General features: G+C 54.0%; 10 protein-coding genes and 1 non-coding gene across 11 annotated transcripts; 4 read left to right on the plus strand and 7 right to left on the minus strand.

Annotated features, from left to right (window-relative positions):
* The first annotated feature begins 146 nt into the window (after window positions 1–146).
* BU25DRAFT_412750 (uncharacterized protein) lies at window positions 147–3,566 on the plus strand. The gene is made up of 4 exons (XM_033706867.1): window positions 147–658; window positions 720–1,032; window positions 1,085–2,243; window positions 2,296–3,566. The coding sequence occupies exons 1-4, from the start codon at window positions 607–609 to the stop codon at window positions 3,361–3,363; spliced, it is 2,592 nt and encodes an 863-aa protein (XP_033559502.1). The 5' UTR covers window positions 147–606; the 3' UTR covers window positions 3,364–3,566.
* Window positions 3,567–3,809: 243 nt separating this feature from the next.
* Window positions 3,810–4,813, minus strand: BU25DRAFT_397268 (DUF1857-domain-containing protein). The gene is made up of 2 exons (XM_033704865.1): window positions 4,308–4,813; window positions 3,810–4,175 (listed from the first exon to the last, which is right to left on the minus strand). Exons 1-2 carry the CDS (start codon window positions 4,560–4,562, stop codon window positions 3,942–3,944), a joined length of 489 nt encoding a protein of 162 aa, XP_033559503.1. The 5' UTR covers window positions 4,563–4,813; the 3' UTR covers window positions 3,810–3,941.
* Window positions 4,814–5,264: 451 nt separating this feature from the next.
* On the minus strand, window positions 5,265–6,088 carry BU25DRAFT_412752 (uncharacterized protein). The gene is made up of 4 exons (XM_033706868.1): window positions 6,035–6,088; window positions 5,833–5,927; window positions 5,603–5,677; window positions 5,265–5,500 (listed from the first exon to the last, which is right to left on the minus strand). Exons 2-4 carry the CDS (start codon window positions 5,923–5,925, stop codon window positions 5,294–5,296), a joined length of 375 nt encoding a protein of 124 aa, XP_033559504.1. The 5' UTR covers window positions 5,926–5,927; window positions 6,035–6,088; the 3' UTR covers window positions 5,265–5,293.
* A 138-nt stretch (window positions 6,089–6,226) lies between these two features.
* On the minus strand, window positions 6,227–8,890 carry BU25DRAFT_412753 (uncharacterized protein). Its single transcript, XM_033706869.1, has 2 exons — window positions 7,632–8,890; window positions 6,227–7,581 (listed from the first exon to the last, which is right to left on the minus strand). Exons 1-2 carry the CDS (start codon window positions 8,838–8,840, stop codon window positions 6,370–6,372), a joined length of 2,421 nt encoding a protein of 806 aa, XP_033559505.1. The 5' UTR covers window positions 8,841–8,890; the 3' UTR covers window positions 6,227–6,369.
* Window positions 8,891–10,550: 1,660 nt separating this feature from the next.
* On the minus strand, window positions 10,551–12,841 carry BU25DRAFT_412754 (proline permease). The gene is made up of 2 exons (XM_033706870.1): window positions 12,182–12,841; window positions 10,551–12,133 (listed from the first exon to the last, which is right to left on the minus strand). Exons 1-2 carry the CDS (start codon window positions 12,369–12,371, stop codon window positions 10,617–10,619), a joined length of 1,707 nt encoding a protein of 568 aa, XP_033559506.1. The 5' UTR covers window positions 12,372–12,841; the 3' UTR covers window positions 10,551–10,616.
* Window positions 12,842–12,995: 154 nt separating this feature from the next.
* BU25DRAFT_397280 (glycerol-3-phosphate dehydrogenase mitochondrial precursor) lies at window positions 12,996–15,914 on the minus strand. The gene is made up of 4 exons (XM_033704866.1): window positions 15,812–15,914; window positions 15,010–15,664; window positions 13,380–14,956; window positions 12,996–13,307 (listed from the first exon to the last, which is right to left on the minus strand). The coding sequence occupies exons 2-4, from the start codon at window positions 15,516–15,518 to the stop codon at window positions 13,219–13,221; spliced, it is 2,175 nt and encodes a 724-aa protein (XP_033559507.1). The 5' UTR covers window positions 15,519–15,664; window positions 15,812–15,914; the 3' UTR covers window positions 12,996–13,218.
* Window positions 15,915–17,030: 1,116 nt separating this feature from the next.
* Window positions 17,031–17,893, minus strand: BU25DRAFT_423398 (3-ketoacyl-reductase-like protein; the record flags this gene model as incomplete). The annotated part of the gene is made up of 3 exons (XM_033708213.1): window positions 17,031–17,297; window positions 17,352–17,803; window positions 17,857–17,893. The coding sequence occupies 3 exons, from the start codon at window positions 17,891–17,893 to the stop codon at window positions 17,031–17,033; spliced, it is 756 nt and encodes a 251-aa protein (XP_033559508.1).
* Window positions 17,894–18,374: 481 nt separating this feature from the next.
* BU25DRAFT_412757 (aldehyde dehydrogenase) lies at window positions 18,375–20,131 on the plus strand. Its single transcript, XM_033706871.1, has 4 exons — window positions 18,375–18,425; window positions 18,478–18,565; window positions 18,615–19,859; window positions 19,914–20,131. The coding sequence occupies exons 1-4, from the start codon at window positions 18,390–18,392 to the stop codon at window positions 20,048–20,050; spliced, it is 1,506 nt and encodes a 501-aa protein (XP_033559509.1). The 5' UTR covers window positions 18,375–18,389; the 3' UTR covers window positions 20,051–20,131.
* Window positions 20,132–20,231: 100 nt separating this feature from the next.
* Window positions 20,232–22,273, plus strand: BU25DRAFT_492962 (uncharacterized protein). The gene is made up of 4 exons (XM_033711681.1): window positions 20,232–20,594; window positions 20,642–21,168; window positions 21,217–21,387; window positions 21,441–22,273. The coding sequence occupies exons 1-4, from the start codon at window positions 20,508–20,510 to the stop codon at window positions 22,054–22,056; spliced, it is 1,401 nt and encodes a 466-aa protein (XP_033559510.1). The 5' UTR covers window positions 20,232–20,507; the 3' UTR covers window positions 22,057–22,273.
* A 215-nt stretch (window positions 22,274–22,488) lies between these two features.
* On the plus strand, window positions 22,489–22,576 carry BU25DRAFT_t103. Its single transcript has one exon. It is a non-coding gene; the product is annotated as a tRNA-Arg (tRNA).
* A 228-nt stretch (window positions 22,577–22,804) lies between these two features.
* On the minus strand, window positions 22,805–24,470 carry BU25DRAFT_412759 (uncharacterized protein). The gene has a single exon (XM_033706872.1). The coding sequence runs from the start codon at window positions 24,336–24,338 to the stop codon at window positions 23,232–23,234; it is 1,107 nt and encodes a 368-aa protein (XP_033559511.1). The 5' UTR covers window positions 24,339–24,470; the 3' UTR covers window positions 22,805–23,231.
* Between the last annotated feature and the right edge of the window lie 64 nt (window positions 24,471–24,534).

Below are 24,534 nucleotides of genomic sequence, written 5' to 3' on the forward strand. Positions count from 1 at the left end.
CTAGCGCTGGTAGTTAGCGACGGAAACCTGCAATTGAGCCTTATGGCCTAGTAAGGATGCTCGAGCGTTGACCTTGTAACAGGAACTTGGCTCCACCGCGCAGCAGGAGCTAGACCATGATGGCTGGGCAGGCGTCACCCTCGTCGCAAATCGTCCATTCGCAGCATGCTCATAACAAGAGGCGTGTCTGCGCCGTGCCGCTCATTTCTTCCAATCAATCTCTTGCGTGCCTTCCAACGTTGGTTCCTGAATCTACGATAGCCGTTCGCGATTACATCACGCATTTTTCGGACTCCCGAAAGAACCACCGCATACACATCTTGACTTCACCATCATCAATCTCCAGTCGTACCAGCCGGTGAGTACCCCGCGACATTCCGTCTTCTCTCAGCCATCGACCGGCTCATTGCGGTAATTTATCGCCTGCAGCAATGGGACCGAATGCGATTGAGCCAGCCAATTCATATCTCGAGAGCCGGGCGTCGTTATCTGACGTTGGCGCTACAGCTTATCTGCTTCATCCGCTTGTGTAACATAGCACAAAGACCCGCGGACCCCCTCAATTGGAATCTTAACACATACATTTGTACATCCTTAGCCTAGGACATGAAATACGGCGATACACTGCGCCAAAGGAGCATTCCTGAATGGGGCCATTGTAAGTGACGTCGTTGCATTGACATCTCGGCTTACTTCAGCTAATAACATTGCGCGCCTAGTCAACATCGACTATGAATACCTCAAAGACCTGATCAAGCACCAGACGACGTCTGGCACGAACAAAGCCGTATCAATTCCCGGCCAAGGCACAGGCAGCACCGAGAAAGCCTTCAGCGAGACATTCCTTCGAGTCCTGCAAGCGCAGCATGACCGCATAAACCTATTCGTTCGGAGCAAGAGCGGGGAGATCGAACGGCGACTGGACCATATCAGCAAAAGCTTAGAACAACTACGCTCCAAACGGTCGCCTGAGGCACGTCTCCCCGCCAGGACAGTTGAGAGATACGCAAAGATAGATGCAGATGTCGCAAGGTATGCACCGAACACCAGAGCGAGAACAGCACACGATGCTAACTTGCTGCAGGACTGCCGAGGAGATCCGCTCACTGTCACGCTTCCTAGTCGTTCAGCGAACTGGTTTTGCCAAAATTCTTAAGAAGTACAAGCGTTGGACGAAGGATAGAGAGCTTCCTCGCACCTTCAAAGACGAAATCAGTAGCCGCTCAGACAGCCTCTTCCAGCTGGATCTAAGCTACCTTCTCGGTCAATACATTGATGTTCTTGGCGCGCTCCGCTCAGTCTTTGACGGCGACAACGCATCCACGGCTCACACTAAGGATGTTGATGCCCAATTACCGGCCGCACGCATCTCCAAGGCTCTTGAGCACGATGATCAGTTGGATTTCGATCTTGCATTATCCACTGTCCCATTGGGGACTAACGGTAACAAAGCTACATACTGGATACATCCCGATCACATAGTCGAGGTTCAGGTCTTGTTGCTCCAACATATGCGACTTCACACCAAGAGCACCAAATCGACCTCGCGGAGGGCTTCTGCCAATGCAACACCTCGCCGCCGGCAATCCTCAGGTGCAAATACGGATCGCTACTTCGGCAACGAAGATCATGTTGGCATTCAAGTTCTGGATTACGCAGAAGCATTTGCAATTAAGCAGAACGCTAGCACGATCGGCTCAAGCGAAGAAGACAAAGGCAATGTCGGAATCAAGGCGGCTGCTAACGTTCGCTTCTCTGTGGCTGCTGAGGCTGCAATCGTTGTCTGCACAGCGACTGATCCACATACACAGACAGCCGGAGACATCAGGATTGCCAAATTGAAGCGCAAATTCACGGAAGTCTTCTTGGACACATCAAAGCCACTACCTGATAAGCAAAACGTTCGCTTTGTCGATCGTACAGGTTCCTTCAATGATGGCGAGGAAGAGACCCAGACCATCCGCCAATGGCTGACAGAACACAAAGAGATCACACCTATTGCTGGTGTAGGTGCAAAGCGCACCAGGTTTGTTGGACTGCATAACAACTCCTCGGGTGGCATCTGGGCTACCTTGGATCGTGAAGTGTTCATGAAGAGTTCTCTGGTCAAGGACCTTGCGAACGACGATTGGGCTCAGACAGCAACTTCAGGATCCACCAAGTTCCCTCACGCTATCCTGGAAGTCCGCCGTGAAGGCAATCAAGCTGCGTCCTTGATTCAGACACTTGATCGAAGCCATCTCGTAAGTCTGATCATCATCCTACCACATGACACAGTCCCACTAAGATGCCTAGGTTGAACGCGTTCGTGGTTTCTCGGTCGAGGCTCATGTTGTATGGACTTGTTGCAAGCCAAGCTCCATGTCCGCACCCCACTGGATTTCACTCCTTGACAAAGACATTCGCAAGCTACCAGAGCCAGTAAAGAGACATAGCCGCAAAGCTAGAGGGAGCATGAGCGGCTCGAATACACAGTCCTCGCCGCCATTGACCTTGACGTCTAACACCTCGTTCGATGGCCAGCTGAGCCCTTCAACCCTCCGCAATGGCGAGTCTTCAGCAACCTCAGCACAGGATTTAATAGATCCTCCGTCTCTGCAGGCTTTCAGAAAGAAGCATCGCAAATCATACTCGGACTATTCAACCCCGGTCGTTCGAGAGGAGCCGGAATCGCAACGCTACTGGAACGAGTATGACCATCCTGAAGATGAAGACGAAGGCTATTATATTTACGTTGACCCGAATGCATCCGTCAAATTCCCTGGGCAAGAGACGCTCGAAGCCTGGACGAAGAAAACAAGGAAGATGTTCGGCATGCGCGTTCAAGCAGAAGAGCGCTCCCTACTGTCCGCTGTGGAAGATGGCACGACAGATGATGAAGAGTCCGGGAGCGAGAGCCCATTCGGCTGGAATCCCCGATCGAACTACGGCACAATCACATCTCAGAACGGTGATGCTCATGTAGGCTACTTCAGTAGCCTCTTTAGAGGCAGAGTAAATCCTCACCATGATGCCGAAGCCCTGCAAGAGCGCAGATCGCTACTCAGCGAGCTACAGGCTCGCAACCGTGAGCGCGAGAGGACCAAGTTCTGCTTCTACTCTACTTGTCTGGCTGCTGCGTTTGCGATTGACTTTATTCTTGGGCTCATGACGATGACCAGTCGTAAGAAGGAGAGAGGTGCCGTTGATGCCGGTGTCTTATTTGGTGCAGTGTGCACACTGGTGCTGTGCATTGTTGCTGTCATCAGCATGAAGACACGAAGGGAGAGGTTGGGTTGGGTTCACCAGGGCGGTGTGTTTAGCATTGTGCTTGCGCTGCTGGGTCTGGATGTTCTGCTGCTACTGTGGGTTTTGAGGGTCTGAAGAGATGGATGTTATTGCTTGGATGTGAGGACAAGGGGTGTTGGGTATTGCTTCATCTAGTTTTATAGCGTGTTTGGCGCTCCGGAGCGATCGTTTGAATATTATTGGATATCCTTGGATTTTGGGTCGGGTTTGGATTGGGATTGGAATAGGGATAGGGATAGGGACAGGGATAAGGCGCGGGTGCAGGCGCACATGCGAGGGGGTTTGCACATATTGTTAATATACAAACCCCACAAATACAAAAACAGTTAAAACTTGAGAGTATTTGTCCTTGAGTCAGTGATGGAACATGTTGCCTGAACAGCGGCTTGGCGCATGGCCCTTCTCCTATGACTATTGACCATTGCCTCATCTCGATGGAGGATGACCGAGTAAATGTGGAAGGAAGGGGGATAGCTTACACTATTCAATTATGATATTGTATAACAACAACGTATAAAGGTCGCAAGTTCGTTACAGCACTGGAAGCTCATCAGGGACAACCTGGGTTCGACGAGTATAAACTGTACATGCAGTTATTCTCACTTCAATACAGACTTCTCTCGGCCCTTCCCAAACCACCTCAATCTCAACCTCTAAATCCTTCCATCCTTGACCATTTCCCTGATTGTGTCAATACTCTTCTCCACAGCCATCTTCGCCATCCCCTTCAACTTCTTGACCTCTTTCTCCTTCTCCTCCGTGCCATCTTGAATATGAGGAAGATTGATCTCAAACATGTACGAAATTTGCAGATCCGATTCCTCGCCGGACGGCCCGTCAGACACGACGTTGCGGATGTGTGTCCCGTCTTCTTGCTCGAAATCGACCTGTTGGAATCAGCTAATCTGTCTCTTATTCAGGTCCGATCGACATAGATAGAACGAAGCGTTCCACTCTGCTCAAACAGGGCCGAAGTCGATCGTGACACGAAGTGTAAGGGGAAAAGGGAATGAATGTACCCAGCTGGGATAGTACTCCCGCACCGTCTCCCTCGCTCGTGGTTTCGGCCCCGCGCCCTCTTTGAACTTGACGTCCCGGATCACCGTTCCATCCTCCTTCTCTTCAAGAACCGTGCAGCTCTCAATCACGGGTACGAACTCTTGTGCAAAGCGCACTTTGCGCTGCAGACCGGCCCAGATCTGAGGGACTGTGAGGACGGGCGAGTCCTCAGGCTTGTTGACGCGGGATGTGTAGGAGAGGTGGACTGTCACCATTTTGATGGCCGTACAGGTGCTTTTTCGTAGGAATAGGGTGGTCAATCGGTGATATCAGAAAGCCGTGTTGATGTGAGATCTTAGTGGACCGCCTTTCCTTGACGTCAGGAGTTAAAGCTGTGATGCTTGATGGTATGAACTGAATTTCCTTTCTTTAGGATTGATCTTTGGGTTTGAGGGTTATATACAACAAAGCTTCAGGCGGTCATGCTGTAGATCAAGAACGGTTCACCGATTCACCGACGTGGAGGGGTGGATTGGCAAGCGTCGCTGTTAGTCCGGCTCCTCCTTGTCCGAGCTAGAAGGAGCCGCGACTGCTTACATGTTTCCACAAAGGGAAGCTGAGCGACTAATACATTCTGCATAAGCCTGCCACGGCTGCGTGCTTACACATGCAAATCAACAGGACAGCGCAAAGGACCGAAAGAATGTGACGACCGTGCAGCCGCATCGTATCGAAGTGCGGTGCTTGGCTTGGAGGTACCTGTCTATGGTCAAAGTTTTCAGCCCAGAACTTTCGTCTTGAGTATTGCTAGTAGTAGTAGCCACGATGTACCATGAAACGAAAGGTCAAAGTAGATGTGTATGCAACATGGCGGGCATGAATGTCATTTAGGTATCATTTCACAAGCCTTTCACTGTCTAATATAGCAGCTATTCAGCAACCCGCCGGAACGCCATGCTTTTGATATGCATCATAGTCCTCTAGTCCTCCCAAACTGTACACGCATCTAAGCGTCCTCAACGACCTGGGTGTGGAGACCCTTGGGGTCCTTGACGTTGACGGCCTGCACGTAGGAGTAGAGCTTCTCCTTGGCGCCCTCCTCATCGTTACGCTTACGCGAGATGCGGACACGGAGGCGGAAAGGAACGCCCTTGATGCCGGACTCCCAGACCTTCTTGTTCAACTGGGGGTCGAGGCGGACGTCGGAGGTGCCCTGGGATAAACGTTAGCAAATATCCTCAAGGTGCAATTGAAGAGTCTTCAGCAGTCGCACATAGTGCGCACACCGCGCAGTGCTCCCTAGATGTCCACGTACCATAGCCTTCTCAGCGAAAGCACGGATCTCCTTAATGGCGCGGGGAGCCCTCTTCTTGAAGGAAACGCCGTGGACCTGTATGCCGTATCAGCCTTATGTTCTCCTTCAGTCTTCCGCCCGATACCCGCACATCTGAGACAGACACTCGAGCCAGCGTAATCGGTCTGGTCGAATGTCCGCCTCAGCTGTAACAGGCCATTGATGGACTTCAACAAACTGAATCAACATACGCGCTTGTGGAGGTGAATTGTGTATTCGCGAGCGACGACGTCAGCGATGGCGCTGCGCTGGGTCTTGCCGGAGGCCTTCTTGGTGGAGGACATTTCTGTGGGTGTTGTTAGCAGCGATTCAGTGCATGTGGACTGCACGCATTGCGCAAAAGAGGGTTTACGACTGCTGCGCATGCAACAGTATCGCTGGTGATGTACATACTGACGGAGATCGGCTGTGGGTTAGTCGACGGTGAGATTGAGATGCGGCGTGAAGTTCGAGGATTCGCGACTTCCCTTCGAAAATCGATTTGCGTGGGTTCGCTAACTCGCTTGGCGGTGCTAAAAGAAAAGTGGGGCACGTGCGCTGCTTCCCTCAACACCTAAGTCACTTTGGCGTGAGTGAACATCAAATGTTGAGATAATGCTACTTTGATTTTTCCGATTTCTCTAGGTATGCTATATCTGTTGTTGCAATAATGCCGCTTTCCATGTGTTTTCATCTGAGCCCTTACTCCAGAAAACCTGTTGTTGCCGCCCAAACGCCGTCAGAACCTGTTAGAGATGTCCAGGTAGATCCCAATCCGTCTTTCTTTTGTGCCCATCGTGTTCATTGTCGTCATCGTCATCATCGTCGTCGTCGTCGTCGTCTCCTTCATGATGACTTCCATCGCTACTACTCCCATCGTCTGACGCCCCGTCGTCAGCATTGACCTGCCGTTCGAGGCGTCCGCCATCCTCGCCCCAGAACTGCAGTCCCTCCGGATGTTGATCCTCCGAAAGATTCAAATCGGGAATCTCCTCCATGCCAGGGTTCAGTTCGTTGCGGAAACGCGTGAGGGCTTGTGAGAACCGCTCGAGATAGTACTGAGGTAGGTAAGGGCCTTTGACCTGCGTGCCGTCTGTAGCCTGTGTTGTCTCGCGCCTATCGTCACCTCCGAGATCGATAAACGGAACATGCTCGTCTCGTACTTCCCCGGTAGGGTTGAGGTAGGCGTCCATCGAACGGCGAAAGCGCTCAAGCATCTCCTCGGCATCGCGGCGCATTTGGGGCATCTGTGGCATCTGCGGCATCCGGGGCATATTTGGGAACTGTGGAAACTGCGGTAAAGATGGGAAGCCAGGCATGCGGGGCATTTGTGGCATATCCGGCATGCGTGGCCTGCCAGGAAATTGTGGCATCTGAAAAGGAAACGAAGGCAGCTGACCTGGCAGCCATGTCTCTTCTGGCTCGTCGGGCTGGAAATAGTACCGGGGTGATCGAAGTGCCTGCGATTGTGGAGAACTGACGCTGGCTGGTGACCTAGTGCCTGAGTTTGCGTCGGCGTCCAAGAGTGTGTTGGCAGCCTCTTCACTATCAGGCCCGTTGAGGATTCGAAGCTCGTTAGTGTTGTAGGAGTCACAGTTCTCGCATTGGTTACCGAGCCAGTGATACTTGACCGAAGACTTTCTCGAGCAGTCGTTGCATTGGACAATTGCTCTGGTGTTTTCGAATTGCTCTGGCATAGGCTGAGCTTCAATTGCCGACGTCAATTTGCGCCATTGCAAGTCCATCTTCACAGCACTCTTTTTGCAAATTGGACATTTGTACGCAGTTTCCATGTACAGCGTATAGCATTGCTTGTGCATGTAGTGCCCGCACGGCATCGAGACGACAGCCGCGGACGAAGTGAACAGATAGTCGGTACATATGGGGCATCCAGAGTCGGTAGCACGTGGTATGCAAACGTGCGAATCTGCGTGGGATATGGTAATGCAGACGTTGCATCTCTGCATGAAGTAAGAAACTGTCCTGCTTTGTTTGACTTCCTGACACTTACCTGACAATGTGTGTAGTCTTTACCAAGACCTGCACCACGTCTGCAAATACCGCAATCGGGGCAATGGTAGATCTTCTTCCTTGCATTGTTGTCCCAGAGCTTGCAGATATCGCAATAGTAGCACGCCGCCTCTATGCCACACTTCTTGCAGGTGTCAGATGCCTTTTGAGCTGTTCCACATGCCATACAAAGCATGTTTTGTGTCGCCTTCCGGTTCAGTGCGTGACCCTCGACTTCATCATGACAATGTCGGCAAGTGTACCAGTGTCGACAATCATAGCACTGGACTTTTACATTGCGCTTGTAGTGTCGGCAGCCCAGGATGAGCTCTTCTTCGGTGTGGTCCTCCTCGTCATCGTCTTCGTCGTTGTGCTCGATTGTGCGATATGTCGGGCTGGTGTCGCCGGGTCGCAGCTTGTAATGATTGTCGACATCGATGTCAGATGCAGCAGAAAGAGGCGAAGAGGCACGATTGTCGGAGAACACAGAGTGTCCAGAGGTCGGTGTGAAGGGACGGTCGTGTGAGATGAAGCTGCTCGGCGATGTTGGGCGCATGTGGTTGTATCGTTCGATCATCAGCCCATGGATCATCTGTGCCCGCTCCTGCTCCGTGATCTCCAATGCCCGGATCTCGTGGATGCGTGCGCGCAAGTGAGTGAAGCCATCGTCGGCCGGCAGAGACTCAGACATGGCGCCAGCATTCTGACCAGCAGCGCTTGGTCTTGCGCCCTGTATCGCGGTAGGAGCAGCAGGCGCGCTCGAGACGGGTGGGTCGAGGTCGAGGCTGCGGAAGCGGTGTTGGAGTGTGCGGGACGGGTTCGCGGACATGCTAGCTGCATCGCCGCGGATATCTATTGGCGCCGTCGTTGTCGTGTTGATCCCACCTTCGTCATCTCCCGTCTCGTCATCAACAATCACATCGTTGGGTCGCCGAGTAAATAACGAGTATCTGCGGACTCTTTCCAACAGGGGAACGGATCGGGCGCTAGGAGTCTGGGGTACATGAGCTGCAGGTGCTTCGGCACTTGCGTTTGTATCGCGATCTCTTCGTGGTGTGGTCGCAGAGCTGGGGTCCTGATTGGCATGTGATAACGGCAGTCCAGCTGCGTCACCGGCTGACGGCACAGGCGCAGCTGCAGCTCCAGCACCGGAGAAGCGGCGGCCGGCTCTGAGCACAGGATCGACAATAAAGGAAGAAATCAGACTCATTGGGTCATTGCTGGAGTAGAGGGCGAAAAGTAGGTGAAAAAGTTGCGTCTCGAGAGTGGGAAGATCTGCTGCACTGCCCAAGGTAACAGCATGTGACCACGACCGCGACCAGCCACGCCGAGGTCGCCACACAGACAGGTACGAGTGAAGCTTGCGGTAATGACAACGTCCGGTCCGAATCCACTTGTCGTGAGTTTCAGGATGTTTGAGAGACCTCAAAACAGAGCACGCACGTTCAGTCGCAAGCACTCCCAGATCAGGCACACCATTCAGTGCGAACTATGACGAAATCGGCCACTTTTGGTCCACAGGCGCCTGCAAAAGGCTATCTGCGTATTTGTCCGTATACGCGCGGACGCCGACACCTTCCACTTCATGAACGTTCAGCTCTGTCCAACATTTACTACTACATGTTCTCATGCGCGTGCACACGTGGAGGGGTCCATTGCAGTTTGCGATACGACACAACGAAAGGGGCAATTCTACATCGACTCGTGAACAACTGTCAGTAGCCAACCTGGTAGGACGCAACGCTAACATCCACTCTACAATCTATCGGCCAGCATAAGAAAGGCAAGCAACAATCATTCTGTCGAACACAGACATCAACCCATGGTTGTGCACGCGAGTGGACACACGACATCCATGTCTAGCCTAACTCCTGTTGTCCCAGAAGGGCAATTCACAACTCGACCATCGATTCCAGACGTCAAACCACGGTTGACATCTCGCTGTACGCATAGGATGCCCCTGCTTGCATCGTCGACTCCCGAATGCGAGAGGACAGCTGTCTGTCACTCCGTGGCGCCTATCGAAACGTGGTCGACTATCAGAACCCGAGACCCTTAACCACGGAACCTCAGCGACTATGCTTCAAGCTCATCTCTCTAGCCACCAAATTTACCACTAAGAGTACTAACTTTGCCAACCGACCGCAGATTACCCGTGAACCCCTATGTGACTTACGCATTGCGGCAATTCTAGTGAAAAATGTCGAGGGCTGCCGACATTCCACGGTTCTCCTTCGTCGACAATCTCCACATAAGGCAGGTTCACGTAAAAAGCATCGAATGCTGTACCGCTACCATGGATATGAGGACGGGCTTGGAAATCACCACGCAGTTTCAGCTACGATGACAGCTCCGGTTCCATGGTTGTAAAAAGGGGTTCGACAAGCCATGATGTGAATTATCCGCAGACTTTGTTCTGCATAAGGCAAGTTAGAGTGAAAGTGTTCATGACTGTAAGTGTTCCCTGGTTCTGCTCCCGTCGCCACATTGCGAAAGAGGTAAGTAGCCACGAAAGCGTCGATTGTAGCACGAGATCCATGGTCGGTGGACGCAAAGTCGGAGCCCACAACAGCACACCGTCTCGTGGCAACACGGCAACAGAAACACGGTCGTGGCAACGGGACCTAGAGCACCGAACAACAAACCTCGCTTCAACTACTTGCTGCAACAGGCAATTCGAATTGCCCAGCGTCGATAACTGTCAAGTTTCCATGGATACTGTCCCGTCCAGGTTGCCACATACGGTAGGTATGTACCTAAAGCATTGGAAGCAGTACATGTTCCACGGTTGCAACATAGGCTACGAAACGGCTGTTCGAACCTTCGGCTCTAATGACCATGTAAGTTCCATTACATGGTTCCGGTACTTTCTTGAGAGGCATGGAGGCTCTTAGAACCAACAGATGGACATTTGATGTATGAAGTGTCTTTGCTGATATTGCTAAATGCATCTATGCTACACTTTCTTCCTTCATCAATGAAACATTTACCACATCCTCTCCCAACACCTCCTCCAGAGCGGCATCTCCGCGAGTCTCGCCTTGATATTCTCCTCAATGCCGCCCTCCTCCCACTCCCTACATTCCTCATCAATCGCCGCCTTCCCACTCACGAAATCAGCCTCCGCGGGTTTGACAAATGACGTGCGTTTAAACACCTTCCAGAACACAAACACAAAGATGCTGAACCACGCTCCGAAGTAACTCGTAATGAACCCTTGAACACTGAACGGAACAAGCGTATCGTACCCAATGAAAATAATCATCAGCACTCCAAGGACGAGCGCAAAGTACGCGGTGTATGGTGTAAACGGAGCAGTGTAGGGGAGAAGATCGGCGTCGAAATTCTGCGCGACCCGGGCGCGGTACCAGCCAATGTACGTCCACAGCATGCCGACATATGTGCACACGAGCGCGCAGGTCGTCAGGCCGACGAACCAGTAGAACACCTGCACCGCGTTGTTCGAACTGACCAGGAACGTGAGGCAGGTGATCAGTGACACGAGGCCGACGGCGTAGATTGGCACTCCAGCTTTCGTGCACTTGAGAAAGAACTTGGGCGCCTGACCGTCGCGCGCGAGGCCGTAGAGCGTGCGGCTGGATGCGTAGAGGTATGCGTTTCCGCACGACCATCCGGAGAGGAGAATAAGGAAGTTGATGAGTCCGGGCAGCCCTTTGATTCCAAGATTCGTAATTCCCACAACCCAGGGCGAAGCAGCGGCGCCAGGCTCGCCATCGTCGATGGCACCCAGCAGTCTGTCGTCGCGGCTGGAGCATATGATGCCCACCGCGAGCACGCCAACGACATAGAACCCGACGAGGCGGTAGAAAATGAGTTTCGCCACTCTTGGAATCGTGCGTCGCGGGTTCTGGATCTCTCCTGCGGCGAGGCAGATCATATCTGGTCCAGCGATGGTGAAGGCAGCGTATATACACACGCTCCAGAACCCGCAGAAGCGGCCCGTAGCGCCCTCAGCGTAGTAGGCGTGGATTGCGTTACCGCCGGTCCAGTAGCGGAAGCCGTAGCGGTCGTTTTCCGGATTGCCGCCGAGCATGGTGATGAACGTGAGCAGCACAAGACCAATGAGCAGCAGGACTTTGGTGGAAGCCATGACGAACTCAGACTCGCCATACCACCTAACCGCCACCACATTAAGAAATACACACACCACCATAGTCATCGCAATCCAAACCGCCGGGTTGACATCCGTGTTCCAGTACTGCATAACCGTGGCCACAGCGCTGTACTCAGTGCACACCAGCATCACACCCGCGAAGAAATACGTCCAGCCCATTGCGAATCCGAGCGCGGGATCCACGAAACGCGCCGCGAGCTCGAAGATGGCCCCGCGCAGGGGCAGGTAGGCGCACATTTCTGCCACGCACAGGTAGGCGGGCCACACGAAAAGGGCACCCCAGAACATGTAACCCAGGACGAGGGAGAGCGGGCCGGCTTTGGAGAGAGAGGAGCCGATGCCTACGAAGAGGCCGGTGCCGATGGATCCTGAGGGTTTTCAGTGGCTTGTGGATTTGGGGTGGGGAGGGTGCGTACCTCCGATGGCCATCAGTTGGACATGGCGAGGCGAAAGGCCACGGTGCGTTTGTCCGTATTTTGCGAGTTCGGCGGCGGTGAAGTGCGAGTTGTCGATGACTCCATTTTTGAAGTCGTTGTCGTATTGCGAAGTCACTTCAACGGTCTTGGAGGCGCTTGTGGTGGGCGCGATTTCAGGGTCGACACCCATGTTGGCGTTTGTCTATCGAAGCCTTTCAAAGATCCTTTGATGGCGTTGAGAAAGGTGGTGAGGTAGACCTGAGACTTTGAAAGATCCGGGAAGATCTCTACGGTCTTTATACAGGAAGAGCAACAAGCATCGTTGCGCCACGGCAGTCAGCCTGTTGCATCTCCATGACTTGTAATCTCAAATAGGGAAGTTTCCGGCGCTTGTGACGGCGCATCGAAAGGTGCCAAGCGATAGATGAGGATGAACCCGATAACATGGCTTAGAGCTGGACTGCCGATAATAGTGATTTAGGTGCGGGCAGATATACTTGTTACGCAACTGCATCGACGGTGATGGACGGGTGATCGGACCACTTGCCTCAGGATCGCGGCAGGCTTTCGGGCGAGACCGTACTATCGGTGGTAGAAGACATGCATGCGACAAACCGGTCTCGCCACGAGGATTCCACGAGGATGTTATCTGTGAGTTTGGGTTAGCTTATCGTGGGGAAAGAGGAGAGGTGCAGGGGTGGCTTGATAGTAGACGCAGTTGGCGCCCGCCAATCACAGTGAACCTACCATCAATTAGTGTAAAGCTTGGCCTCAGCCTTGAATCTTGTGTATCCTCGAGGATTCCAAAGGATTAGTCTTCTCGTATTCGCCGGGCTTTTCAAATATACAAGAGCTAGGTATTGAACAAGGATATATACAAATACTGATTTTGCGGACATCCAAACGAGGGCGTACGCTGTGGATGATAGGTATCTTAGCAACTACCTCCTCAAGACTCCACAAGAACAAACGCGCCGATTATGCAACAATATACAAGATGCCCAAACCAGATCTACACAACCAGCCGTACCAGTCGTTTATTTGTTGACGGGCGAGTCGCGGCCAACAACCGGGTTATGCCCCTGTGCGTACTTGGAGTCGCTCTCGAGCAGCTCCTCAGGCTTGTCTGCAAATCCACGATTTAGCGCAATTCCCATCTCAAACAGCTCAGCACAATGCTGCGGATCAGGAGACTCACCATGGCGTGCGTAGAGCTGGTACTCCTCGTCGGTGTATGTGCCTACTTTCCCGCTCTCGACATCCTTGCGCGTCAGGCTAAGCTTGTTCTTAGGCAAGCCCATGGAGCCCAGGTACTTGACTCCGTTCGCGAACTCGGTGTCCTTGCGCTTAGAGTCCCACTTAAGCTCCTCGGCCATGATGTCGATGACCTTGGGGAGGGCCTCGAGCGAGGCTTGCGCGTTCAGGAAGGCGAGACGCATGCGGCGCGCGATAACGTCGGTGGCGGTTTGTGCGTACTCGTGGCGGACGGCGTAGCGGACCTCACCATCAACGTAGGGGTACAGCTCGGAGATCTTCTTACCGCGGACGGGGAAGCGGGTTTCTGTGGGTGCGCAGAGCGCAGCGACAGTCCAGGCACGGTCACCGTAGGCCTGGCAGAGGTACTTGGCTACATCGGTCTCGATGCCGTAATGCTGAACCAAGTTGATGAAGAGGGTCTTGGAGAAGCCGTGGGCACCAACGAGGCGGACACGGTGAGTCTGGCAGGTTCCATCGAGAGGAGCCTCGTCCTTGACCTGAGTGCCACTGACCAATGGTGCGTCTGAGAGAGCCTGGGGAGTCAGCTTGAACTCCTTGATGGCCTCGTCAACGGTTTCCTCAGCCATCTGGCGGTAAGTTGTCCACTTTCCTCCAGAACAAGTGAGCAGCCCAGAGTCGGACATGGTCACCAAGTGGTTGCGTACGAGACCTTCCGACTTGTCCTTAGTAGGGTCGCGGACAAGGGGACGGATACCAGACCACGCAGCCAGGACATCGCCACGCCTGACGTTGATCTCGGGCTGCAGGTAGCGCTTGACTTCCTTCAGGATCCACTCGATCTCGTCCTCGCCAGCAACGGGGTTCTGCTTGACGTCGCAAGCAGTGTCTGTGGTACCGGCGATTGTGTTGCCTTGCCATGGCAGGAAGAAGATAACACGTCCGTCAGAGGTGTTAGGGTCAATGAGACCCATGTTGGCAGGGCTGAAGTAGCCAGGGAGAATAACGTGGACACCAGAGCTAGGAGCAACGATCTCTGGAACCTTTTGGTCGTCCATCTTGCGGATGGAGTCGGTGAATGGTCCAGTAGCGTTGATGATACCCTTCGCCTTGATGTTGAACGGTTCGGCCTTCTTGCCGTCCAATTCCGCGACGAGATCTTTCGCAACAGCGCCGTTGAGCTTGCCGTTGGCATCCTTTGTGAGACCGGTGACTTCGACGTGGCTCACAACGGTGGCGCCGTACAAAGCTGCTGTCATGGCCAGAGAGACGTTCATGCGAGAATCGTTGTGTGCGCCATCGTAGTAGACCAAAGCTCCGAAAAGACCCTCCTTCTTCAACATAGGAAAGGCGTCCAGAGCCTTGCTCTTCGTCATGTAGTATGAGCTCTCAATGTTCTCTGAACCAGCCAAAAAGTCGTAGAACTTAGTACCAGCCCAGAAGTAAGGGGCCTGCCACCACTTTTGGATGGGGATCATGATGGGAAGCCATTGTGAGAGATGCGGCGCGGTGTCCAAGAAGTATCGGCGTTCGCGGAGAGCTTCGACGACAAGAGAGTATCTAAGCACTCGCTATTAGCACTTGTAGAGGCTGATATACTTCTCTTCACTCACTGGTTGTAGTCCAGATTCCAGACAGCCTTCTCAAGGTATCTGACACCTCCGTGTACCAGTTTTGTACTCTTACTGCTAGTACCACTGCTGAAGTCGTCACGCTCAACCATTGCAACCTTCAGACCTCGTGTGACAGCATCAAGCGCGATACCAGCACCAGTTGCACCGCCACCAATGACCAAAAGGTCATACTCCTCCTGCTCAGGCTTCTGCTCAGGCGGCGTTGTGCTCCCTGTGAGGAAATGCTTCGTCTTCTCCGCAATCTGCGCAACGACGCCTCCGCTAGCCTTCAGCTTCGCAATCTGCTCGTCTCTCGAGGGGACATTTGGGAACTTGGGAGGGTTGAAAACGCCGCCTTCGCCGTACGTCGGTGGTGGTACCGCAGCAGCTTCTGTGCCAGGAATGTCTCGCGGTCGAACGACTGTGTACAGCACTGCGCTACCAGCTAGACCAGCTCCCGCTGCGTAGGCAAGTGGCTTCAAAAAGCGACTCGAGCGTCGTGCAGCCATGATGCGCTATCGATTGGCTTGTTGTGATGTGAGGGTCGAGAATGAGGTGTGCAGGACTTATAGTGCCGCAACGTCGTAGGGACAGTTGTACAGAGGATCGAAATCTTAGGTATACAAATAAATGTGACAAGATCTGAAAGCTCAAGCTGCACGTACGATGGTTAGCCGGCCGCGCAATGTGTAACGAATCAGCTGGCTGCAAATTCCCCGGTCGCAAAGCTCTCCTTCAAATCGGGGAGAAATCCACATGCAAGTCGGAATCCAGCAGTGTTCAAGAAATGCAGACAACGTACCTCGGATTTTTTCTACCAACACATTAACACCCCAACGCTGAAGTCACGAATTTTTCCGGGGAAAGGCGGCGTGGAGGAGGAGGGTGATATGGAGAGAATGGAGCTTGAAAGCTTTGAAGGACGACCTGCCCCGATGACGCGCGGGTTCGCGTTTCTGATGGGGTGCAGGCCCACTTCGGTCCTTGCTAAACCGCTGCTCCGCCGCCAAGGTACCGCGTGGGATCAGAGCAGCATCCAAAACCGCGGCCGTTATTGAAGACTAATGTTTGTTGAACGCGACGAGTCCTGGCGATCATCAAAGACAGCTTCGCGATGGCAAACGATCTTGCATTGATGGCAAATGCCTTGAGGCTCTGCTGTGAGGCTCAACCATGAATCAATATACAGTTGGACAGACCCACAGATCTTCGGTAGCCCCCACGTCGGCTACCCGGCAAGCCAGCAGAGCCTCCTCTTCGCCTCCTGTGCTTGAATGCAGGTGGAGAACTGGTGGAGAATTACATATTAACGCCGTCATGGAGAAAAAGGATGGAGAAGTCGGCACCGAGTGATGTTAGAGGCTGGCCATCTGACACTGAAGTGTGGGTCTGCGATGGTGTTGATGGATGAAGTTGGTGGTGATGGCTGCTCTTGCAAGCCTCCACAGCATCTCCAATGTCGATGTTGCGCACGTCCACTCCAACATCACGATCGTTACCCCACTGTTCATCAGACTTCACACATTCGATCGAGGCACGGTCGACACCGTGTCAAACTCTCTCTTATCCATGTTCTGCGCTTCTCTTCTCAGCAACCTGATGACACTGCTTCATGCGCGGCCTTATGCATTCAGCTGACTTGCAACGCTCGATTGTTGAGTCAGAGCTGTCTGACCTGATCAAAGCGCGCAAAGCATGCATCTCGACCGTCCAATTCGCACGTGGGCCTGCGGTCTTGCGAATACAGTTTCATATGAGACTACATAAGGAAGGTTCTTCAGGTCCTCGTTGAACATAGACGATCATCATGCTCTTGTCGACAGACCGCCGCCTTACTCAAATAGCCATGAGTTAGAACCATGGAATTGTTCCACATCATTGCCCATACCATTGCCCATCTCTTGTATGAGGTTTAATACGGTTCCCATACAGACTACGTAAGGTGATCCTATAACACATCTGCAACTCAGCTGCACCGCACAGCGAAGGATCACACGCCACAGCTTCATGACCTGTTCAGCTCATATGCATCGCCCACCATCAACTTCCAGATTGGTTCCTGTGATGAACCTCGCTTCGTCACTCGCCATGAAGACACAGGCATTCACAACATCCTCGACCTCTCCAATCCTACCCATTGGTACGTTGCCAATGAACTTTGACCGGTTCTCAGGCGTATCCTCCATTCCTGTGAACGCAGAGAAGAGGCCTGTCCCAGTGACGAGCGGACAAATAGAGTTGACCCGGATCTGATGCGGTCCATATTCAGCTGCAAGTCCCTTTGTCGCCTGTTATTACCATTAGTACACCAACCTCCCCCCTCACTGACACAATGGACTCACATTCCACACTGCGCCCTTTGACGCGTTATACCATACCAACCCCGGCCTCGGTCTCGTAGCCCCGACACTCGCGATGTTAATAATCACACCCCCTTGCTTCCTCTCAATCGCCTGTCCTACCCACGCCTGGCACCCCAAATAGACCCCCTTCACATTGACATCAAACACCCTCTCAAATTCCTCTTCTGTGACGTCGAGCGTCGCCTTGTTCACGTAACTCCAACCCGCGTTGTTTATCAGGATGTCACAGCGCCCGTACTTCTCCTTCACGACGGCCATGGTAGCTTCCCAGTCTGCTCGCTTTGTCACGTCCATCTTGAAGGCAGCGAGGTTGGCGGCATCTTTCGCGGCGGTGGCCTGGGCACCTGCCTCGTTGATGTCACAGACGAGGACTTTACAGCCTTCGGCGGCATAGCGGAGGGCGATGCCGGCACCGAAACCTGAGCCTGCGCCTAAGAGAGTCAGTTTCAATGTTGGGGTGGTGGAGGGGATGGGAGGAAGGTACCGGTTACGATTGCGACTTTGCTGTCGAGTCTGCCCATTATGTAAGAGTGTTATGCGTTGGGGCTAGTTGGGAGGTGTGCAAGCCGTGTAAGTAGTGCAATCACTTGATTGTTCTGGTGTTGTGTTGTGAGTACCAGATACCAGCGAGCGCCACGATCAAATAACCGAACTCCAACAGCAGCAGCGGGCTTCTCTCCGCCACCATTCACTTCGCAAGGCAGTTGCGTCCCACGGTTTACCAATCATGGCGTTACCGAGCCAAAGCCGCATTGCGGAGAAGGAAGCACGATGAGGGGTAAAACAGAGGTGCGCTGACGTCTGTTGGAGAGCGGTGGTGGTCGGCCTAGATATACGCTGATTGGTGATCCGCCGTGTCGGAGTCGGCTATATGGAGGGGAGGTGGGGTTGGTTGTAGATGTCATTGATCCCTGAAACCTCAAAAGGGTGGGAGCGTTTCGGTTGTTTCCTGGGGTTCTGCACAGAATCTTCATTGTTGTGACGTTTTCCAAGAGTTCTACTGTAATTGAAAGCATGATGGGTTCAGCACGGAAGTACGAGCTTCCGTTCAAGGTGAGCGTGAGATGTGGATTTGTTGACATGATTCATGGCTGACTTCTGACAGCTCCAAAACCCGGATCTTCTTCACAACCAGTCGTGCGTTGGTGGCGAGTGGGTGAATGCAAAGTCTGGCAAGACATTCGAGGTTGTTGGTTGGTCGCTCGTCTGAACGTTCACCTACATCCGCTCACGAGATCACAGACCCCGGTACTGGAAAGGCATGGATAGAGTGTCCTACAAACAATGCCTCTGATGTCGACGCCGCTGTGAAGAACTCGCACCAAGCTTTCCTCGAATACAAGAAGATCAGCCCGCGCCAGAGAGCACAGTTCCTATACAAATGGGACCAATTGATCCGTGAGAATAGGGAAGACATTGCTACAATCCTCGTCTACGAGACTGGAAAGCCTCGTTCTGAGGCCTACGGCGAGATCGATTACTCGACTGGCTTTACATGGTGGTTCGCTGGAGAGGCAGAGCGCATCCAGGGTAGCAACTTCATCCCTGCGTTACCGAACCGCCGTATTTTCACCATTAAGCAGCCGGTGGGTGTCGCTGCTGCTCTAGTCCCATGGAACTTCCCAATCGCCATGATCTTGCGAAAGGCTGGTGCAGCTCTGGCCGCAGGATGTACCATGATCGTCAAGCCTAGCCCAGAAACACCCATCACTGTCCTTGCATTGGCCCACCTTGCACTCAAGGCTGGCTTCCCTAAAGGAGCGCTGAACGTGCTGACCACAGATCTTGACAAAACCCCCGAGCTCAGTGAAGCGCTCTGTCGCCATCCACTTATTGCAAAGGTCACATTCACCGGTTCAACCAGAGTCGGAAAGCTGGTCGCGAAGATCTGCTCGGACAATCTGAAGAAGGTGACTCTGGAGTTGGGCGGGAACTGTCCGGTTCTGATCTTCGACGATGCGAACATTGAACAAGCAATGTCCCAGATCTTCGCCCTCAAGTACCGTCATGCAGGTCAAGCCTGTATCACAGCGAACCGAATCTACGTCCAATCCGGCATCTTCGACAAGTTCCTCGAGAAGTGGAATGCCGAGACAGACAAGATCATTGTTGGCCACGGCTCAGACGAGAAGACCACCATGGGCCCCGTGACAACACCTCGCGGTGCTCAAAAGGCACTTGAGCTCGTCGAGGACGCGAAGAAGAAGGGCGCAAAAATCCACAAAGGTGGAAACAAGATCGACAGGAAGGGCGGGTACTTCTTTGAGCCAACCGTTATCACTGGCGTGACCCCCGACATGGATATTGCAAACGAAGAGGTGTTCTCGCCGATCTGCACGTTCATAAAGTTCGAGACAGAGGAGGAGGCGGTCAAGAAGGCAAATGACACTTCTATGGGTCTGGCATCCTATCTGTTCACCAAGAATGTAGACCGTATGTGGAGGTTGTTCGAGAGTCTTGAGGCTGGCATGATCGGGCTGAATACTGGTAAGTAACCAGACGCAGTGTTACTAATGAGAGCAAATCGACTAACACTGGCAGGTAACTCTTCAGCCGCCGAATCACCGTTCGGTGGCATCAAGCAGAGTGGCTACGGAAAGGAGTCTGGAAAGGATGTAGCTGTGAACGAGTACCTGATCACAAAGACGGGTACCTTCACCCTGGAGGAGAATGCTTGAGCGGTCAGGCAGGCAGTAACCGAACCGTTTGAGGCGGTGTAAATAACACAAATAAAGTCTGAGACCAGATTTCATGATACATGTCCGGACTTTCCCGATTCGTCACTTGACTTTGGCGCCCTGAGTACCTCCAAGGTTGATGATAGGATTCTTTACTCTACGGAACGAAAACTGGCGATATCCCCCCTCCGGGCTAAGATCAGTGCTGTGAGTACCTTCAAGAACCTGTGATCTGGACTTTGGTGTTTGGGATTTTGCGTTTGTCACGGCGAGATCGTTGTGGTTTCGTTTGACCTCATTCATGGATGCATAGCTTACGTGATGGCGCTACTGACCGCAATGGATCCTGGAGGTCGTCGGCTGCACCATCTATCGGTCTCGGAACCTAGAGCTTACCTCTCTACCACCCCGCGCTTTCCCCTTCCATTGACCCAACACTACACATACTACCGCCAAGATGGATGTTGAAATGGGTGATGTCGCATATGACATCGACATCGATGTTGGTTCAGGCGTACAAACAAGCGTGCAGCCCCAGCAGCAAGTAAGTTGCGCCAGGCGCATCGCAGTCTCATGCTAACACACGCGCAGCAGCCAGAACCACCTACACAAGGCGACTCGGTACCGGCAGCATATTTCGAAGACCTCCAGCCGCAAAAGCCGTGGCCCGAATATTTGAATCTGCAGGGCGTGAGCGATTTCGATCCCAACGACCCCCTCTACTACGCTATGGAGGTACTCGGCACAGAACCGCGCGTCAAGCAACTTCGCTGGGTCAACGACTCGTCGGTGAACCTCGAGTTCTATAGCGCTGAAGATGCTGCCATCGCGCTGATCGCCTTTACACACCCCGATACCAACCCAAACTCAATTGCTGCGCAAACATCACGACCGGCGAAGCCCTACTCGAAGAAACCAGACAGCGCGTTGACGATACGAGAGACGAACGCTGGCGACCAGAAACCCAAGGGCGCCGCCAACCGTAGCAACTACTACCAGCGCAACCCAGAGGTAAGAGGGAACAACCAGAGGGAGCCGCGGCGTCGTCAGCCGCCGAAAAGGGACGTTCTTGACTACGGCGACGAGGATCAGGACTCGAGGACCAGGAGAAGAAGAAGGTGAGCATTCGCAGCTATAGTCACGAAGCACTATACTGACTCGAACAGCCGCAGTGGAGACATGTCAATGGACGAAGATTCTGGTGTTGAGAGGCGGAGGAACAACTACCCTCGCAACGACCGAAACGGGCGCGACCGCCGCGACGGGCGAGACAGAAAACCAAGGGATTCCGGCAGGCTCAATGCCGACGTCGACTCCTACAGACCTGGCGGTGATAGGTACTACAGCCTCTGCGCCTGTTCTCTTGATTGGCTAAACTAACCTCACCCAGTGAATCCCGGCATGGCCGCCTCCGAGGCCGCAGTGCCTCTCCTACTTCAGGCGACGAAGGCGACGGTCGATTCGGCTTCGCAGAAGACAGCAGTAACGTGCGCGCGCGCTACCGCAGCCGAAGCCGAAGTCGGAACACACGGCGCCGCCGCGAACCCAGCGCCGAACGATGGACCCACGACCGTGCAAACTACGGAGAACGAGGCGTGAAGTCGGAAGCTGGTCGCTGGCAGAAAGACATGTCCTACGTCGACACATCGCCTATGGGCAACCACCGCCGCTCAGACGCTGGTTCTGGTGGCTCCCTGCTGTCCCGCATGACTAAGGACGGCAGACCTGTCAACTCGCTAGCTAGCAGGATTACGCGCGACAACGATGATGAGCCGAGGTCGCGGTCGCTGGCAAGTCGCATCACACGCAACGGGGAGGACGACGGGTATGGACGTTTGAAGGGCGATGACAGTATACCCCGGGACTACGAGTTCGACGAGCCCAAACCCCGGCGTGGGCTAGCAGACCGTATCTCACGAGAGACGGAAGGCATCAACATCCGGGGTGCAGGTTCGAACGGTGATGGAGGCGGTATAAACATCCGGGGTGTCGCGAATACCTCCTAGGTGATGGATGTATCGTCATGTGCGAGGATAACATCTCCGAAAACCGGAGGGTTATGTTTGCAAGTAGAACAGAGATGCTCGACAGTGTCTGGGCCTGAGAATGGGACTGAATGCCTCCAAGATCATATGTGCGAGGATTGGAAAACTGGACAGTGGGTGAGGTATTACTCTACTATTGCTTGCATCAGCAGGAGGCATAAATGAGACTGCACACACCACCATCAATTGTCAGACAAAGCGCTATGATGCACCACTCCATTTGTGATTGCCCCACCTCGGGTTTGCTCGCACCCATACAGCCGCCAGGCATGACCATTCACCGAGCGAAGAGAGATGCTGCGGGGGCGCAAAGTATCACGCAGACCCAATTTACTAGGAATATAATCATTACGATTCTCTAGATTTGCCAGAAGTCCTTACAATCCACTTCCGGTCTCCGTGGCGCAATGGTAGCGCGTTGGACTTCTACCATTTACAATCGGTCATCCAAAGGCTGCGGGTTCGAGCCCCGCCGGAGATGCATTTTTTTTATTCCATCTGTTTTCGAAAAGAACGACTAACCATGTAGGCCGCCGGCGAAACGAGTGATACTTTTGCCGACTCAGGGTCCGGCAAATCACTCTTCTACTGAGAGCAAGTATAACGAGATCGACAATGGCTTACTTCTCAAACCTCGATTCAAGCCACAACTATCCCTCACAAGGTTCACAGGCACACAAAACACAAGTCGATGTATATGTATAAGTGGCAGGTAAAGCACAAGTGTGCTGATACTTTTGATCCCTTAAGGAGAAAGTCTACAAATATCCTACCAATCCTACTCAGTCTTCCCAGAGGCTCTTTTCGTCCATCTGTTGCCTGCCGCCGAAGGCCCCATGAACGTGCATTCGTATCTCTTTTTACCGTGATTTTCATAGACGACCAGGTGAGGTGTCTTTACGCCTCCCATCCCAGCTATCCCAAGACGCCCTGAAGGGACAACGCCGTGACCCAAACGCTCAAATACAGAGAAATACACGCAACAAGCCCGACCCGCGCACCTGTCACCCGAAACGAAAAAACCTCTCGCCTCTCACCTCTCGCCTCTCACCTCTCGCCTCTTCACCAGCCCAACCTCACCCAGCGGTCGCACAACCAGCGAGCATGGAAGAAGAGTAGGCAATACCGCGCACCCACTAGAAGCGCCCTCGCTCCTGAACGCGCTCGACTCCATCCGCAAAACTCCGCGTCAAGCCTACGCTCGCCCAGAAATCCTCGCCAATATCGCCGCGCCGCGTGAGCCGCTCGAGCAGACTCCGCGCATCCCTCAATTCCTGATCGAGCGGAGAGGCGGGACTGGTGCTCGTCGCCTCCTCGTCCACGGTCGCGAAACTGTCCTGCTCCTGCTCCTGCTCCTGCTCAGTGATTTGGGGGCCATCGACTGGTCCGTCGATGTGAGAACCGCGCGGCCTGTCGGGCTCGTACGGAATGCCGTGGGACGTTGCGTCGGAGTAGTACGAGCGCACGTATCTCCGCGCGTCGATGCCCGTGTCCATGACACTCCTGCCGTACCGTCTCGGGCTCGGCGGCTCGTCTGCGAAGTAGCTGGGGCGCATGCGGCGTCTGGAGAGCGGGTTGGTGGCGGCCTCGTCCTCGGTGTCGGACGCAGTCGAGCCGCCTTCGTCGGAAGATTCACACGCATGTGCGAAGCTCTCGGCCACGTGTGGGCCAGGCCTGCGCGAAGCACCAGGACTTGCGCGCCGGGAGGGGACGGTGAGGTGTGTCCGCTCGCTCGCGGCCGAGTGAGAGTTGCTGCTGCTGGCTCGGCTGCTGGAGGCTGTGAAGGAGGCGCTAGCGGCGGCCGAGGCAAACGAGGATTCGGCCGTGGGTGCGACGGGGTCGGGGACGACGGTGCTGAGGAAGGTCTGCCAGGGGAGGTTGGAGGAGGTGCTGGAGACGCTGTTGCTGCGCTCGCGGTCGCCGAGGCCGTCGAGGGTGGAGATGGGGGACCAGGACTCGCGAAGGGAGGAAGAAGGCAGCGGACCGTCGGCAATCCTGCGGTGGCCTACGCGGCGGAGGGGCGGGTGAGAGACTGCGGTGGTGCTGCTGGGAGTATCGTCGTCAGAGGCGTAGGGGTTGCTGTCGCTTCGTCTGCCTGCTCTCGCGTACGGCGCGTGTCGTCGGCCAGCGGTCCAAGCAGGAATGCGGCCCGGGGGAGGGGGAGGTGCGGCGTGCACGAAGTCGTCTAACTCTATGCGGCGTCCACTGGGCGGCAGTCTTCGTGGCCCGACAACATCGGGCATGCTGAGCCAGTCGAGTTCTTCTGGTCCTCGCTCGTTTCGTGCGGTGAGCAGACGACGGCTCTCATCACTCCGAGCGCGCAGACGAGCCAGTTCCGCGTCCATATGCGCATCACGCGAAGACGGAGAACGGGGGCCGGCGGGCGCGAAGCCGGGCGTCAGGGCGGGGAGCGCGCGCTCGCTGTCGGCTGCTCCGTCG

This window comes from Macroventuria anomochaeta (genome assembly GCF_010093625.1).
Source record: "Macroventuria anomochaeta strain CBS 525.71 unplaced genomic scaffold BU25scaffold_26, whole genome shotgun sequence".
In the NCBI taxonomy this organism is placed as follows: Eukaryota; Fungi; Ascomycota; class Dothideomycetes; order Pleosporales; family Didymellaceae; genus Macroventuria; species Macroventuria anomochaeta.